This window comes from Gossypium arboreum, chromosome 6 (genome assembly GCF_025698485.1).
Source record: "Gossypium arboreum isolate Shixiya-1 chromosome 6, ASM2569848v2, whole genome shotgun sequence".
NCBI lineage: Eukaryota > Viridiplantae > Streptophyta > Magnoliopsida > Malvales > Malvaceae > Gossypium > Gossypium arboreum.
The window spans coordinates 87,595,283-87,610,622 of NC_069075.1; the positions used below are offsets into that span (position 1 = coordinate 87,595,283).

The following is a 15,340-nucleotide window of genomic DNA, read 5'->3' on the forward strand; positions in this document are numbered from 1 at the left end:
TTTAAATAACCATTTGAAGATTGTTTTATTTTAAATATTTAATTCATTTTAAATTGAGAACCTGATTATCATAATTAGAGTCGATGACGAACCCGTCGTGCTACATACTTTGGACCTAGGATTCTGGGGCGATCGTCGTGGCCTCTTAGGAAAAATTTGCCTACTCCTTGCCTCCACCAACTATAGATATGGCTTCCCATGGTGTTTAAACGATGGCATGTATTCCATAGAGGTCGCCATTTTTGGTGCGAAAAAGTTTCGCGCATAGGTATGAAATCGTTCCTACGATCCCAAATGTTGATATATTCCTTGTGGAATTCCTGCCAATTTTCGTCGGTTTTCCCCTACAAATCAAGCTTGTATAGTGCTTCAATGTCCTATGGTGGTGGAAGAATATTTTGATTCCACCCGAACTGTTGCATCACTCAATCAGATTCGTGCATCTCCATCGTCATGTAAACTACCAATGACACCTTCGTGTCCCACATACTCTGATTGGTCAAATTTTCTGGCAAGATCAATTGTACGATTTTCGGGTCAGTGTATGACATCCATTCAAATTGTCGTACACAATTATAAATTTTGTTATCTACAAAATATTAAATTCCAAATCATTATGTAATTATTATATGTTTGAAAACTTCAATAACTAATCTCGGCTTCTGAGTGTTGATCTAACAGTAGCCGAATATCTTTAAGCTGCTTTGGTAGTCCAACATAACTAAGCCCAAAGTTTCACCTACTCAAACAATATGTTAATTCAAACATATAATAAATAAACAACATTTACTATGGTAACTAAATTATTATCAAATAAATTTTATCTTGTCACTAGTGAGAATGTATAAACGGCGTCCGTAAAAATGTAGTCGCCACCATGCCTATGATTGCAACAGGAGCAAGAAACCACCGATTGACATCTTATCAGCTTTTGTTGCCTGACAGAACTCCCAGTACAATGTGGCCAACACGACTTATCCCTAATTGAGTTGACCGCATTATTTGAAGTTGACTAGATGTAGTAGCCACCTTATGTGTACCAAATATCGAGATTTGTCGAGCATCAGAATGCCATTAATTAACCTTAGGTTGAATGCTCAAGCATATTATTTTTTTCGAGGGTTGTCATGTATTCATAAAGTTCATCGAAATTATCTTCCAACTATTTAATCTTTATTCGACCACCTTAAAACTTGTACGGTACCTTCCCTAAAAATGCGTTGTAAATGTCCCCCTTACCAGGAACGATCACTGGCCCCATAAGAACTCCCCTATCCACCGGTAAACCCAATTGTACGTCCTCTAGTGTGATCGTACACTCACTGCACGAAAGATGAAATATGTGTCTTGGGTCTTTATCTTTCCACCAACGCGTTGATAAGTATGGGGTCCAATTTATAACCTCTGAGTACACGAGACACATGTAAGAATCATGCGCCTTGCAAATGAAGACGAATTGCATTAAGTGCGCTCTTTGATAAATTGTGTATGAACCTCTCCAAAACCCAATCAGTCGCCTATATATATCAACAAAATAATTTAAAAAATTTAAAAAATTAAAACTTTAAAATTAATTTAATAAAAAAAAATCCTTACCATTGCTAATCTCACAGCGAAACTATGTTAATCGTCGAAACGAATAAGAGAACTTGCCATTCGTGAAAATTTAATTATGAAATAGTAAACTAAAATTAGATTATTTTTATAAATATTTATTAGAAAATTTGAAATTAATATTGAGAGAATAGAGAGAATGAAGAGAATTAGATTTGAGTGAAAAGAGTGGAAAATGACTTAGGCTCATATAAGAAAAAAAGTTACCAATTAGATTTGAGTGAAAAGAGTGGAAAATGACTTAGACTTATATAAGGAAAAAAGTTACCATTGGGCAAATTATAATTTTACCATTGGTCGAATTTGTAATTTGACTGTTGGGAATTTACCATTGGAGGAAAGCGCGTCCAGTTGGGCGCGCTTTCTTGCCAACTCAGAGGAAAACGCATCTAACTAGGCTCACTTTCCTGCAACTTTGCAGAAAATGCTTCCAGCTAGACAAGTTTTCATGTACTCTCTCTAAAATTGACCTATTTCCTTAATTTAATAAAAAAAAGCCTATTTTGCCAATTATTTTTGACATATATGCCTCATTTAGCCTAATTATATAATTTTAAATTCTAAAAAATATTAATTATTTTTATAATTAATAATACTTGAGACGAAAATCTCTAAACAAGTAACAAAACCTAAAATCAAATTATTGTATATAATAAGTTGGTCCAAAAGTATTAGACAATACGGATATTAATAAAATTAATAAGAAACACAAGCATCATATGTAATTTTACCTAATTAATTTAACATTTTATATACTCTCCTAGAACTAAATTATTATTCTTTTATACTATTATATAAAAATATAAAAATAAAACTTAAAACTTAAATAATGTGCAAAGATACTTAAAGAATGATAAAATATTGAATTTGAGTATAATTAACCGTGATAAATTGTTAATATCTTGTTGAAAAATATAACGCTCACAATTCAGCGGTGCAAGGTAATTGTCATTAGTTGCTCTTGTGGTGAGTAAATTACTTGGTCACCTTTTTATTAATTCAGGGGGCTAAATAATAGAAGAGACAATTTCTTTCTTTCTTTTCTTTAATGAAGTAAATAAATCACTATACTAAAGGGTTCTATATTCTATCTGTTTCCCCCTATTTTGGCTACGTTTCTTTTTGGCCCGAACCTAACAATCCATCCCTTCTATCGCAGAAAACCTTGGATCTGGCTCAGGTATGGTTTCACGCCCTCTTCTCTATACTCCACGCTTGGAGGTGGTGTAATTTGTTTGGGTTTACTCTATGTTAAGGATTCGATCAATTTGGGGGGGGGGGGATTTAAGATAATTATTTTTGAGGTTGAATGATTAGGGTTTTGTATGCCTGATTAAATAATTTGAAGATGAGTCCATTTTCAATCACGCGTAAGAAAACGCCTTTCCAGAAGCACAGAGAAGAGGAAGAAGCCAAGAAGAAGGTACAATTGCCTCTCTTAGTTACAGAGCTCAAAAAAATTAATTAATTTTGGTTCTTGCTAGAATTTGCAGCTTCTGGAGCCAAATAATTGACTTCAATTTCTGGCTTTTCTTTTTGGTTTTATTAGAGGGCAGAGGACGAAACTGCTCGATTATACGAGGAGTTTGTGGCATCGTTTCAAGGAGATAATACCCCTGGATCGAAGGCATTTGTTCGAGGTGGAACAATCAATCCCAACGAGAGGTTGAAATCCGATTCTGAAGGTTAGTTTGATCCCGAGACTCAACTTTTGTGTTTCAAGCAGCAATTTTTTTAATAATTTTGTCTTAGTTTTTTAGGTGTCGATGTTTTTGTTTTGCACTATGGATTAGTAGAATAATTTTTCTATTGTATCACGAGGACACATTAATAAAAATATGGGCCTTTTTTATTCATTCGCGGATGGCAGGTGAAAAGTCCAAAGATGGGATGTCTGTTCCAAAGAAGGGAAGTAGGTAATAATAATTGCTTTTGATTAACCGCGCTGCATTGTTAATGCTCTTTGGTGAGGCATCATGGATGGAAAAGCTGTGTGGTGACAATAGTGCTGTTTTCATTCTAGCCTTGTATTTTTAAGGGCTTCTTCTATAATATCGTGAAAAAGAATTTCATATAGCGGTGTTCCAACTTGCGTACCATTTACTTTAAAAGGATTCAATTAGTGGGGGGAGGGGGCTTTTCTAGTTTCGAAAAGAAATACTTGTTGTTTATAGTTTTCTGAATTTCAATTCTTAATTGCCACTCCATTGTGGAAGTTTTACCTTTTATGGCTTATTTATAAGTCCTAATCTGCTTTATGAAAGAAAACTACTCCGAAGTTAATGATACTTTGCTGTTGATAACATCTACCATGGTGTAAAAGAAATATGAAAAGTTCCACTACCAGTCAACTGACTTCAATGGAGTAATTAGAGATAGAAAAAGAAATCATTACTTTTTATTTGTAAAGATCAATTCAAATGAATGGTTATAATGCAATTTTGGCCGTTAAATCTTTTTCGTTTGACGTCACACCATGTTATACCTTCGCATCTAGTTGGTCCATCCTGCTATTGTGTTTGAACATTTTTGGCTTGGATAGTTGTGAAATATAAAACTTCAGATAAAATTTACAGTCAAATTTATCATTGTGTTGGATGGAAAGTAAATGGACATTGTATTCTTGACTTCAGATCACGAAGCCTTCATCTCCATTAGATTTTATCCCAAACTAGTTGGGGTTAGTTTCATGAATGATTTTCTTTACTTATGGTGTTTTTAAGCTGGTTAGAGTTGCATAACATTATCTCAAGTTACATTGAATTTTAGTCAGCCCCCCTCTTTCCCCAGCGTCCTGGTCTGCCATCCTGTCATTCTTCAAGCATATTATTTTAATAACATTTTGAACTGTTCTTTTTTTTTTTTGGTCGTAGTTTCAGAATGATGCTTATTTTAGATATAACTTGGATAATACTAATTTTCATACATCTGCTACCTAATGTTGTTGAACTACCTTTAATTTGGTTCTTTGGAGGAGGATGTTCCAGCATTCTTACACTCAAAAAACAAAAATTTGGCTAAAACAAAGTCCACTGATGAAACCTAAGAACTAGTTCAGTATGCTTCAAGGTCAAGAAAATCAAATAATGGTTCCACAAGAAATTCTCCTTTAAAGTTTATTGGCGAGGAAAAGTAAAGAGGCTTTGGTAAAGAATGGGTGGAACTTTGAAAATGAATTTCTCTGAAAAATGGAAGTTTATCTTTCATGTTATTTCTGCAGGTATGTTCCATCTTTCATACCACCTCCTTTGGCAGCCAAGGAAAAGGAATCTGAGAAGGTGACTTTTATTAATGAAATAGTGGAACACCTTTTTCATTTATTTTATTGTCAACCGAGTTGGCCACTTTGTGATATGCACATTTGGTTTAAACTTTTCAATGCCTTTTGTAGAAGGAGGAGGAGAGGATGAAGGAGAAAGAGAAGGGAAAGTCTCGAAATATTGACCATTTTATGGAGGAGCTGAAGCATGAACAAGAGATGAGGGAAAGGAGAAATCTGGAACGTGAACAATGGCGTGATGGGCGTCATAGTGATAGTTCAGCTGTAAGTGGGATTCAACATTGTATTCAATAGTAGGGTACAATATTTCATGTATCTTTCCGTTTTCTCACTTTGTATCTTGCAATTTAATGTATAAGGGTTTATGTGTTAGTGTCCTTCATTTTTCTTCTATTAGCATCTCTATCTTGTATGGCACTGTATCTGTTTTTGCTTCTTTGCCATAACTATAGATGAATCTTATCTCTTGGTTGTTCCTATCTCAGCCATCTAGTCGCTTTGATGAACTGCCTGATGATTTTGATCCTAGTGGAAAATTGCCCGGATCACTTGATGATGCTGATCCTCAAACGACAAATCTCTATGTTGGAAATCTCTCACCAAAAGTATGTTTGTTGTTGTTTCTAAGTTCTTGTCCTTAATCTGCTTTTCCCCTTTAATGCTAAATATTTTTGGGTTACATGTTCTTGATATAGGTTGATGAAAATTTTCTTCTGCGGACTTTTGGAAGATTTGGACCTATTGCTAGTGTGAAAATTATGTGGCCTAGGACAGAGGAGGAGCGAAGAAGGCAAAGAAATTGTGGTTTTGTGGCTTTCATGAATAGAGCTGAGGGACAAGCTGCAAAAGATGAAATGCAAGGTATCAAAGGTTTTACTTAGATATATTGAGCAGTCACCTTGTTACCCACATAGGTGTATTTCAACTCAGTGAAATTCTTTAATGAATTTATTGATTTCATATTCTTTTAGTTGAAAAATAGTAAAATATTAATGTGAAGCATTTGTAAATAGTGACATCTAATTTCCAAGGTTTTTTAAACTAGTGTTATCTAATTTCCAATGTTTAGTAAATGCTAGAATGCCCCATGTTTTTGTCAATTTAATTGATATATAACTGCTTTTTAATTTTTTTTTTTTGATATATATATATCTTGATGATGTATTTTCTCTCGCAGGAGTTATTGTATATGAATATGAATTGAAAATTGGGTGGGGTAAATCTGTTGCTCTTCCATCACAAGCATTACCTGCTCCCCCACCTGGACAGATGGCTATCAGGAGTAAGGAGGTTGGTTGTGTTCTTTTGCACAAAGAATTTGAAGCTCTCTTGAATAAAGTGCATATATGGTTTTGAACGGGAGATGCTTTAAGACCAAAATTTCTCTCTTAAAGTGAGGTTTTGATAAGATAACTTTGGGTTGAGTAGGCAGTTCACAGAAGTCACTTTTCTTGCTTGTGCATGCCATAATTCTGAAACTTGTTTTCTGACTGGCAGGGTAGTTCTATAATCTTATCTGGTCCTTCAGGTCCACCAGTCACATCTCTTCCAAATCAGAATTCTGAACTGGTAACTTAGCTGAATTTCTTCTTTGTTTTATTTTTTCTGAAAAATAATAATTATCTACCATTGATTTGTCTTTGTGTCTAAGGTAATTCGGATTCTTCTATTCTGGAGTTATTATTGATTGTTTTTCTTGGATGCCAGGTTCTTACTCCAAATATTCCAGATATAATGGTCACTGCACCTGAGGATGGCCAGCTCCGCCATGTGATAGATACAATGGCTCTTTATGTCCTTGATGGAGGATGTGACTTTGAACAAGCTATTATGGAGAGGGGTCGTGGCAATCCTCTATTCAACTTTTTATTTGAGCTTGGCTCAAAGGAGCACACTTACTACGTCTGGAGGCTATATTCTTTTGCCCAGGTCCATTGTGTGAATGCATCTTAATGTTGTCTCTGGTGTTATATTCATGATATCCCATGCTATGTTTTAAATGTGAATGAGGAATGTAGTTGAAGAATTTCAATGTTTGTGGACATGCAGGGTGATACTCTTCAAAGGTGGCGGACGGAGCCTTTTATCATGGTAACTGGGAGTGGAAGGTAATCATGTGCCAACAGTTTTACTGTTAATGAAATTCTTTCAGGAGTGTTACGACTGTATTTATGATGCATAGCTTTAATTTTTTTTCTAGATGGGTACCACCACCTTTGCCAGTGTCAAAAAGTCCAGAGCATGAAAAGGACTCTTCTGCCACATATGCCGCAGGAAGAAGCAGGGTATTCTAGAGATGAACATATTTTGTTCTAGATTGTTCTTATTTTTTTGTATGACTTGAGTGAGTTAACAATCCTTTCTTGTCTTAATTTTACAGCGGGTGGACCCAGAAAGGCCACTTACTGATCCACAAAGGGATGAATTTGAGGACATGCTACGGGCATTGACATTGGAGAGGAGTCAAATAAAGGAAGCCATGGGCTTTGCTTTGGATAATGCTGATGCTGCTGGAGAGGTATCTGCAGCATACCTTGTTGACTTTCACCATCTTCTACTCTCATACTGTAATGTTTCCTTGCTAGATCCCATTGAGGATTAGCTCTTTTTGATGTTTTTGTTGTCTTGAAAGTTAAAGAGTCTGGAATTGTGAAACAAAATGATTTTTAATGGGGCAGGTACAACATTCAAAGTCTAGTACTGGCATGTGACTGTTTGCGCAATCCCTTTTATCCTTCTGTGGTTTGAGCCTTAAAGAATAGTCTGAGAGCATGAATCTGATGCATTTGTTTTCCCTTCCCTTATTGCCATGCAGGTAGTTGAAGTTTTGACAGAGTCTCTGACACTTAAAGAAACACCTATTCCAACTAAAGTAGCAAGGCTTATGCTTGTCTCTGACATTCTTCATAATAGCAGTGCTCCTGTTAAAAATGCATCTGCATACCGTACTAAATTTGAAGCAACATTACCTGATATAATGGAGAGCTTTAATGATCTGTACCGCAGTGTAACAGGAAGGATCACTGCTGAAGCCCTAAAGGTAGGTATAATTTTAACCTTTTATCCAGCTTTCAAGTTGCTTTCTATTTTGTTTGTTTTTCCAAGTGCTGCTAACTGGCTTGTGGCTTTGTGCATGTTTATCATCTTTGTTCTTGGGTTTGAAGGTGGTCTTTTCTCATTTATGCAGGAAAGGGTTCTGAAAGTGTTGCAAGTATGGTCAGATTGGTTTCTTTTCTCAGATGCATACGTGAATGGACTACGAGCCACTTTTCTTCGATCAGGAAACTCTGGAGTGGCCCCATTCCATTCTATTTGTGGTGATGCACCAGAAATTGAAAAGAAGACTAGCTCAGAAGATGCAGTTGATGGGATTAAAGCTAATCAAGATACTGCGTTGGCCATGGGCAAAAGTGCAGCTATGAAGGAGTTAATGGATCTCCCACTTGCCGAGTTGGAAAGGCGCTGTAGGCATAATGGATTATCTCTTGTTGGTGGTAGAGAAATAATGGTTGCACGACTATTAAGTCTGGAAGATGCCGAAAAGCAGAGGGGTTATGAACTAGATGATGAGTTGAAGCTGCGCTCAAGTTATAGTCGGTATTCTAGTGGTCAGAGAGGTGCAAATGTTGAAACAGAAGTGGCGGGATTGTCTGGACGGACTCGTTATGCAGAGGATGAGATCCCTTCACAACGCAAAGGGTCTGTACCTCTGGCTGAAACCCTTCCAATCCCAAATCCTGAACTAAAAGCATTCACAAAGAAAGAGAAAACTGATCCTGTTTTGCCAGCCTCTAAATGGGCTAGAGAGGATAATGACAGTGATGATGAAGAAAAGAGAAGCTCCAAGGGTCTGGGGTTGAGCTATTCATCTTCTGGAAGTGAGAATGCTGGTGATGGTCATGGTAAGGCTGACGAATTGGAGTTTGGAACTGAGGTGAACATTCCAGTTCCATCTGAAAGTGCAATGAATGAAGAGCAGAGGTATGGTAACTTTTTAATGATGATTTCTTATTTCTTAATGCTACAAAAAACAAAACAAAATGTCCTTAAAAACTCTTTTCACCAACATTTGCTCATGTAATCCCTAACTTGATGCTCTGCTTTACCTGCATATAATACCACAGGCAAAAGTTGAGAAGACTTGAGGTTGCTCTTATAGAATACAGAGAATCCCTTGAGGAGCAAGGAATTAAAAATGCCGAGGATATTGAAAAAAGGGTTGCAATTCATCGGAAACGGTTAGAATCTGAATATGGTTTATCAGATTCTGGTGAAGGAAGAAGTAAGTTATATTGCTGGTTGACAAGATGCTTGTGAAGACTTGTAATTGTGTATCTTTTCAAAATCGAACGCATATAGTAATATTATTTTGTACACTATTCTAATTGCAGAAAGAACATCGAGAGAAAGGAGAGATAGGCGGGATGATGTGCACGACTCTTCAAGAAAGCGGCATCGAAGTCAAAGCCAAAGTGAGAGCCCTCCACGGAAACAATCCAACAGAGGCAGGGATAGAGAAAATGATTCAGAAAAGGACCGCGAAAGTCACAGAGAAAGAGAGAGATATCATGACCTGCAAAATGAAAGGGGGAGAGAGAGGGAGCGAGACCGCTGGGAAAAGAGTGGAAGCAGAGAAAGAGATGACCATGACAGAGATAGAGGTAGGGATAGGGATAGCCGAAGGCGAATGAAATGAGATTTTAAGTTCGTGGGATGCCTTACTTCAGCGTTTGCTTGGTATCTGATCTGGGTAGCAGGGTTTGAGATGAGGAGATGACTTGGCTTGTCTGGGATGCTTAAGCAGCGGCATCTGTCATTAGAAAATTGGTTTCAAACAATGCTAGAAATGCTGGACTGCCCATGAGAAGAATCTGGTTCTTGTAGAACCATCTTGTAGTAAAATATACGACAGCATTTGATGTTTTTGGTGGTTTGCATTTTATGAAAATCAAGTTAAATGCCTAATAATACTTTTACTGGCCCTATTATATTGAAGCTAACATCGTGTCCATGTCTAATAGACCAAGTAGTAGAACAACTTGGAACAGGTGCTCTCTTCTTCTTTGGCAATGTAACATCCAATGCCAAAAATGTGCTTGCTATCAGAAGCTCATCTTCTATGTCCAGAAGAAGAGGTACTTTCTATTGTTGAATATTTCTTATTTCCTTTCTGACAGCATCTTCTGCATCTCCTGCTCTGTCCGTGCTAAGGCTCTTCCTACCATATAGGATATGATCCCTTCCAATAATCTTTTTTCTCTTAACTATTTTTACACATCATCCTTCTGATTCTCGCTCAGATCATCTTCATTTCTTTCTACTTTTTATCGTTTCTCCTAAAAAATAGTCTTCTCATTCTCACCCAAATCCATCCTTTTTTTTCTGCGTTTTTATCCTTTCTCCTTACTCCACAAACTGGAGTTGGATTAATAAATCTTTTGATCAACATTAATTGTCCTCACAGAAAGAACTTTTCCAGTGATTTTATGTTGTAGTTTGTCAAATTAAAACACATCCAGTTTTTATAAAACTAAATTCCATCTACTCTCCGAACCACTTTTGAGATTGTGCTCAATTTTCAACAATTTACTATCCAAATTAAAATAGAAGGGTAATTAAGTTGGTTAAATGAGCCATATGCCAAAATAATATTAATTGATCAAATAGGTCGGTTTTTTGAAAATTTAGAGAAGTAGGTCGGCTTTGAAGTGAGAGTGTGAAAGTGCATCTAGCTAGACGAATTTTCTTTGTAATTATCGAAAAATGTACCTAACTAGGTACGCTTTCTTTGACATGTCAGCAAAAAAGCTCGTCTAACTAAATGCGCTTTTATTTACTCTCTTCAAAAATAACCTATTTTTCTAAATTTGAAAAAAAAAGAGCCTATTTCATCAATTAACTTTAACATATTAAGCTAATTTAACCAAATATATCAAGATTTCATTTTTAAGGACAGTACGTTTTATTTCACTTGAAAAATCATTATTATAGTTTATCAGTTAAGTGATATTTACATTCTTAGCCAAGGGTTTTAGTTTCTTTTTTTGTCATGGGTTTTGCTTACTAGTTTCTAATGCACATGCATTTGATTTCAAGCATTTAATTCATAATTATTAAATAATGCATTTTTAATTATTGTTACCTATCATTGATAATATAATTTTTTTGTTAATGATAGTTTCTTTTAATTTATAAATAATATACAAATTTGGAACTATATAAAAGTGAATTATAATATTAATTTGAAAAATAGAATAAAAAGATTAGGTAAAGCAACATGCAACAATTTTATAATAGTTCATGATAAATATGAAAATATTCACAATCTGGTTTCACAAAAACTAAGTGACTTATAGAATTTTTATAAATACAATAATATTATATTATCTCATAATCAATTAAAACAATGTTCATAAATATTATATATAAATTACGAATAAAAATATACATAAAAATATATACAAATTTATAAGTGAAAATATACAAATTATATCCATAAAATGTACATAAAAATACCTATGACAATAAAGAAACAATATAATAAAATAATACATAAGAATATACAAAGAGTTATGCATAAATATATAAAAAATATATATAAAGATATACATAAAATAATATTAATCTCAAGACAATCATAAAATATACATAAAATTGTCATGCTTATTATCCTAAACGAAAGAATTTACCATCATAAATGATTGTGACACACACACACACACACACACATATATATATATATATATATATATATATATCATGCATTACATAAATAAGAGTTATATATCGTACATAAATTCAATACATCAAGTTTATTTTATGAATCGACAATTATAAATAAATCATATTTATAAGCTACATATTAATCATATTAATCATACATCCATAAAAAGTGATATACATCATATACATACATCAAAATAAAAATTGAAAATAAAATTGACTTTACCAGTATACATAAAATATGGAACCTTAGAATTAATGACAATATGATAAACAAAGTGATTTGGAGACACATTTGCAATTTCAAAAATTAAGAGTTTAAAAATAAGGATTAAAATTGATATTTAAAAGGTAAAGAAGAAATAAAATGGTAAACTCTTATTTAAAAATTAAAATTTCAAAGTTGAATTAAATTGAAAATGCAAGAGAATAGGATAATCATTTTAAAAATAATAATAAATAAATAAAATAAAATAAAACATGGGAAAATTCGTATCCCTTATAAAAGCACATTCCGTTGTTGGAGAACCCAAAACACTTAGATTGCTGGTGATGAAAACTTCAAAAAATTGCTTGATAATAGTTAGCTACAAAATAAAAAAAAGTAATACAAAAGGAAGAAAATAATGTCAATAATAGTAATAATAAATAATAAATAGATAAATAAATTAATTAATAAATAAAATATAAATAAAAAAAGGAAAAGAAAGAATGGAGGTTGCCTTGAGTTAGATGAAATGGGTTTGGTGGTGATGGAGGTACAATAGGGTAAGAATGACGGTGCCAAGGTTGGGATAGTCGACTTGGGTAAAAAGCTGCGATAGTGAGCAGTGAAGGGTTGGGACAAGCGAGAGGCTAGGATGAAATCACATAGATCGATCAAGATGGGTAGCAGTGGTGTAGCAACGGTGCAATGGTTGAGTAAGAAGAAAAAAAATAGAAAAAAGGAAAATTGTGGGTTAAGGACCTCTGATTTTGAGTGGGACTTTTTTTGTCCCTTTCTCATGCTAATTAACTCCCCATTTAAAATAAGAAAAACTTAAGAGCCCTAGATTAATTTAACTCTGTAACACCCAGTTTTGGTGGGTCTTGAGTTAGGCAGGTTACTTGAAAGTAGTTGAGTGGCGAAGTCCTATCCGTCCAATTGATGCTTTCGACGTATAGATCGGATGCATAGTTGACATTGGAGTATTATGCAATGATTGTTCTCTGAATGTGTTGAGTTGTAAAGAAGAAGAGATTTGTAAGAATAATGAGGATTTTTGGTGAGTTGGGTTACCACCAAAGGTATTGTATGCCCAGTTCATTGGGTTATCAAGTTAGTTACGTACTAATGAGGTAGTTAGGATGGAATGAAGGGTTGGACCAGAAATATAAAATATTGAGTTTCCATTTACAACTATAAACCATTTTTTTAAAGGCAATTTTGAAAGTTTAAGACACATGTCAGGTTCTAATAAGGGTTTAGGTTGTTTATATAGATATCCACGTTAGAAAAGGGAGAGTTTTTTTTTCTTCCTTCCTTAAGAAGTATTGTTACATAAATCTTAAAGAACTTACAATATTTCTTTCTGCTTCAAGTTGGAGTTGTAGATCTAGATCTTCACCAGTGATTACTCTGTGTCAAGGTAAGATTTATGACTCTACCTATTATATTGTGAAAGAGTAAGTGTTGGATCTAGTAAATCAGTAAGATGAAGATACAAGGCCTTGCTAGGGGATTTCCAACGTTAGAAATGATGAAAAAAGGGGTATATGAATAGATCTTGATGGGTTTCCATGTTCTATAGCAGTAGATGCTGCTGATTTACGCGATGGCAATCTGGATTTGGAGTTTTCAGTTGCAGTAAGTGAGAATTAGGTGAGTCCCTAAATTGACTCTTGCATGTGTATTGTTCACATGAGATGCTTTTGTGAAAATTGTTTGAACTATGAAACTGAAATCAGAAAAGTGTAGTGAGAATGTTTGTTGAGAATAACATGTATAGTTTATGTGGAATATGTCAAGTTTAAGTAAGTGTTAAGAATTCCAATGTTGAAGCATGGTTGTATGGGCATATATGGTAAATATGCAAAGAGAGTTAATGTATGAAGCATTGAGTCTTAAATGATGTCGGTGTATGATGAGTTTGTCTAGTGAGTCTATGTTTGTTCACCGCGGTGGAGTCTAAAGGTGTCCGACGGAACTAAAAACGCGATCTCTGATAGGAATCTTCAAGGAAAAGCCCATGACCAAGACACCCTCTGAAGAGGAACAAAAGGAAGGTTATTACCCAATGGGGTTTCCTGTGTGTCCTAGGACAATGATGGGCAAACCTCACTTAACGTGAGCCTAGGAAAATCCATATCGTAAACATGTCAGGAAAGAAACGCCTTTGTGGCGAAATATGAAAGAAAAGCCTATAGCGAAATATGAAAGAAAAGCTTTTATGGAAAATTCCATATGAAATGCCTTCATGGCACACTATTAAGAACTGCCTTCGTGGTGAACTATGAATAAATAGCTTGTGTGGCAAATTTTGACGTGATAGCCTTTATGACGAAAACCTGAAGGAATAACTTACATGGAGAAGTCTGAAAGCAGTGCCCATATGACGTATCCTAGTGAGGCTCTCAATGGCGTACCCTAAAGAAATGATTCATGTGGCAGATTCTGCATTAAACTATTTTTGACGTAATCAATATAGCTTGCAAGTATGATTAGAAAGGCACAATGTCTTCATGGGCTACAGAAAAGTGTTATGCAAGACCATGATTCGACTGTGAATAATGAAGTGACGAAATGCAAAAAAGGTGACGGGTAAACATAAAAGAAGCGTATTCTAAATAAGGATGTTTCTAATATTGTCAAATCCCCAAAAATGGGTTAGAAGAAATTGGGTTAGTGAAATCAAGAGTGGTCACGTCCTGATTTTTAGTTAAGATTGTGAAAATTTTATCAAGTAAATTAATTTGGTTCAGTGGTTAAGGGATGTGAGTAGCGTGTGCGAGATTTCGGGTTCGAATCCTTTGCCTTATAATTTTGTTGTTTTTGCATAAATCCTTACCTTTGAACATCTGATTTATAAATTATTTTCAGTCATTTGATGGTAACAATGAGTTTAGTGGTTTAGTGGTTAAGCTTATGTATACCTTTTGGTTTTGTGTTCGAATCCTTGAGTAGGCAAAGTGGAAAAATTGTTTTTGTTTTGGACTCTTGGAAAATCCGTCTAGAGGAGGATTTGGTAGTGTAGTAGTGGGTAGTTTGAATTTGTTTTTATTTTATTATATTCTATCCTTTAAAATAACAATAAGTTGTTTTCCTTAATTTTTCCCAGTTATGTGCCCACGTTCCCTTTTCCTTTGTTCTTTTGTCTTCTTTCTGCCTTTTTTTTTTGTTCTTTCATTTTCAAAATTCCTTTTGCAATTTCTGTTTATTCTTCACCTTTTTCCAAAGATGGCTATCACACAAACCTTTCTTTTTAATTTTTTGTTAATCCCAATACAGTGCTTTTGAGGTTGGGTAAGGTTTTAGTTTCTTTTTAATGATGGTTATTTTAGTGCTTATTAAGTTATTTGCGAAGTAGGTGATGCTAATATAGTTCTGTATGCTTTGGTGCAATTAGGAGAAGATCCTGAGATGGTAGATCCTCCGATGAACTAAATTCTCTTTTTAGGCCTTTGTTTCGTACAAGGGTAAGTAATTTTTGCTGTGGTAAGAGTTGCTTTGCTCTATAAATAAGG

The 15,340-nt window shown here is 34.6% G+C and overlaps 1 protein-coding gene across 6 annotated transcripts; it reads left to right on the plus strand.

Annotated features, from left to right (window-relative positions):
* Window positions 1–2,497: 2,497 nt before the first annotated feature.
* Window positions 2,498–9,862, plus strand: LOC108486345 (protein RRC1-like). Of its 6 annotated transcripts, none has more exons than XM_053029539.1 (18): window positions 2,498–2,580; window positions 2,774–2,794; window positions 2,963–3,037; window positions 3,164–3,299; window positions 3,485–3,530; window positions 4,835–4,892; window positions 5,006–5,158; window positions 5,380–5,499; window positions 5,590–5,755; window positions 6,072–6,184; window positions 6,392–6,463; window positions 6,602–6,823; window positions 6,944–7,002; window positions 7,095–7,179; window positions 7,275–7,412; window positions 7,710–8,875; window positions 9,019–9,176; window positions 9,286–9,862. In XM_053029539.1, exons 3-18 carry the CDS (start codon window positions 2,963–2,965, stop codon window positions 9,588–9,590), a joined length of 3,072 nt encoding a protein of 1,023 aa, XP_052885499.1. In that variant the 5' UTR covers window positions 2,498–2,580; window positions 2,774–2,794; the 3' UTR covers window positions 9,591–9,862. The 6 variants fall into 6 exon arrangements, with proteins under 6 accessions (XP_052885499.1, XP_052885500.1, XP_017645845.1 ...); XM_053029540.1 differs by having other exon boundaries at window positions 2,509–2,555; XM_017790356.2 differs by lacking the exon at window positions 2,498–2,580 and having other exon boundaries at window positions 2,602–2,794; window positions 2,932–3,037; window positions 7,710–7,934; window positions 8,082–8,875.
* Window positions 9,863–15,340: the final 5,478 nt, after the last annotated feature.

Excerpts from the sequence above, each read along its gene's own strand:
- LOC108486345 (XM_053029539.1), top strand. The coding sequence starts at position 2,963 with ATGAGTCCATTTTCAATCACGCGTAAGAAAACGCCTTTCCAGAAGCAC. Across the intron at positions 3,531-4,834 it reads GTTCCAAAGAAGGGAAGTAG|GTATGTTCCATCTTTCATAC; the intron begins GTAATAATAATT and ends TTATTTCTGCAG. Across the intron at positions 5,159-5,379 it reads GTCATAGTGATAGTTCAGCT|CCATCTAGTCGCTTTGATGA; the intron begins GTAAGTGGGATT and ends TTCCTATCTCAG.